The following is a 2,571-nucleotide window of genomic DNA, read 5'->3' as shown; positions in this document are numbered from 1 at the left end:
GTGGTGCACAGCGATTCACATGGGGAGCATAAACCGTACGTGCATACGTCGACAGAAACAAAATTTTGAGCGATTCCATAAAATAAAACAGAGCCCAATAATTGTTGCTTCACGTAAATTCATATTTGGTCACAAGAGCCTCAATGACATTTTTCACAATTTACACACCAATTCTCTACTGAATTCATCTGTGCCTCAGTTAAACACAACAGTTAAAAGAAATGATCCATGCCCTCATTTTGTGGCTCAAATGCATTGAAATGCCCTCATATCCGATAAAAGGTAGAGGTATATTCGACGTTTATGTCCCGGCCGACTGGCTGGTTATCACCAAGACAATGACATCCGAGCCGGCACTTGGGAGAAGGTTCTTACAAGAGATCTCAATTCTCAACACCAAAGTTAACAAGATAATGAACAGTTAGTGCCTAACTAAGTAACTTTGACTGGAATGGAACTTTATCAGAGCCTAATGTTACATTTTGTGCTGATACTAATTCTAAAATGGTAAACCGGGACTCCTAATCAGACGGAGGGAGTATATTATATCCCTTCTTTCTTAAGATCATAAGTCACAGCGCCTAAAATCACAACCAACTCTGCCCAAGCCATCGCTCCTTACCCACTCATAACGTCCAGGGAGGGGCAAATCGTTAACAATGTCAAAATTATACCTGCACAGTTAGAAACAAGGATGATATTATACTCAAGAAACAACTTCAGCTCAAACAAGCACATACTTTTCGATGAAAAGGCGATCGTGGGGCTGCTCTGCATGGGAAAAAAATTCATCCATCTCGCGAGGCGTGGGGATAGTTCTTGGGGCCCTTTGATTGGAGACATTGGGACTTATCTGCTTTGTTGAGGACCCGTGTGCCGTGATACTGCCAGCAGCTCCGATCGTGCTACAAGGGGTGCTTTCTCTGGTGCACCTGCACAACCACACGTTTAATTAGCATGTCGTTTTCTTCACATACAAAAGACTCAACATTAGAAATAATTCTGATACAAAGCGAAGCCGAACCCGAATAACCCTAGAAACATCCTCCATCTACAAAAAATATAATTTTACCATTTTGAGTCATCCACCAAAATTAGACAAATTCTAAAAATGAGAAGTTTTAAACAAACACCAACTCTACACGGCATTCTAAATGTGAGCCCGCAATCCAATAACACTATTTCCATTACTTTTTACCTCTCTCTTTTACTTTATCAATTGCTCATTAAAACACGTGCATCTTTTACTTTATCAATTGCTCATTAAAACCCGTACACTTTACAATTTTGTAGTATATGAAAAGCCCTTGAAGCACATGCTTCCGATTATAGGATCAGATATACAAAGAGTTGTGTAGTGCTACAGTGAGAAGTAAATTTCATCAAAATCAAATCCAGTTTTTTAGTTTCAGAAGCCACATGAATAGCAACGGCAGTGCCCTTAATCAATTACTCTATAGTTAAGCGAAGCACCATCAGAAACCTATCACCTTCTAAATCGATTACTACACTTTTCAGTTAAACGAAAGAGGGCAAACTAAAAACACATACCCCAATTTAATCAGAAATACAGCCGCAGTTAAATTGGAGGCGGCAAAAGAGAAATTTTTTTGACATGTAGATGAGGATTAAATTAATAAAAGTGATGCCAACCGAATTCATCACAATTCTTAAAAGCATCGTTCTCATTTTCTCGGAAACAAAACTAAAAAAAAATTGGAAATTAAATGAGGAAAAATACTTCAAAGGGTGATTAATACCTTTGTCTAGGTTCCGTATCGAAATCGTTTTCGCCAAAAGATGCCTCAATTTCCGAAGCCACCATTTGAGAAGCTTCATTCCCAACTTCGTTGGCGGGCTCAATTTGGGGGTTTTGATTATGTGTAGAAACGAGGCACTGTTTAGGAGGAGGCGGTGCTTTGGGGGAATTGTGGAGGTATTTCTCGAGGAGCGGCGGCTTCTGGAGGCGGCGGGAGCGGAGCTGGAGAAAATCGGTGGCCGAGGATTTGAGGGCTAGGGTTCTAGCGCGGGTACGGACGCCAAAGGGTGAGTGAGAGACGTCGATGTTTTTGGTTCTGGCGCGGGTACGCATGTATTTCCCCATAATCACTTACTACAATGGTACGAAGCTACGGGTGAATTCACATGTGTGAGTGACAGAGTAATGGAAAGAGGAGAGAGAGAGGGAGGAGAAGAAAGAAGATTTTGAGCGGGGTATTGATAAAGGAAAGGTGGGGTCAATAATTCACTTTTTTATATTCCACATTTCTCATCATTTTCATCTATTTCTTCTAAACATGCCCACCGGTTTCGGTTCCGGTTCCGAACCGGAACCATGGCCTTTTTCCCGAACCGGAACCGTCGGAATTCGGGTTGCGGTCCGGTTCCGGTTCAAGATATTTCGAACCGGAACCGTGACCAAACCGGCGGTTCCGGACGGTTCGGAACCGGCGGTTAACCGGCCGAACCGCCGGTTCGGGCGCTAATTTCGAGGCATTTTGATGGGGGAACCGGCGGCAGCTTTTCAGCTGAAAAACCGGCCGGTTCCGGCGGTTAACCGGCCGTTAACCG

At 42.9% G+C, this 2,571-nt stretch overlaps 1 protein-coding gene across 1 annotated transcript; it reads right to left on the bottom strand.

Annotated features, from left to right (window-relative positions):
• Nucleotides 1-271: 271 nt before the first annotated feature.
• Nucleotides 272-2,223, bottom strand: LOC121766075 (cyclin-dependent kinase inhibitor 4-like). Its single transcript, XM_042162410.1, has 3 exons — nt 1,761-2,223; nt 741-932; nt 272-674 (listed from the first exon to the last, which is right to left on the bottom strand). Exons 1-3 carry the CDS (start codon nt 2,102-2,104, stop codon nt 566-568), a joined length of 645 nt encoding a protein of 214 aa, XP_042018344.1. The 5' UTR covers nt 2,105-2,223; the 3' UTR covers nt 272-565.
• Nucleotides 2,224-2,571: the final 348 nt, after the last annotated feature.

Source organism: Salvia splendens, chromosome 14 (genome assembly GCF_004379255.2).
Source record: "Salvia splendens isolate huo1 chromosome 14, SspV2, whole genome shotgun sequence".
NCBI lineage: Eukaryota > Viridiplantae > Streptophyta > Magnoliopsida > Lamiales > Lamiaceae > Salvia > Salvia splendens.
The sequence above is the reverse complement of the archived record's forward strand: the minus strand, read 5'-3'. Positions and strand labels throughout refer to the sequence as shown.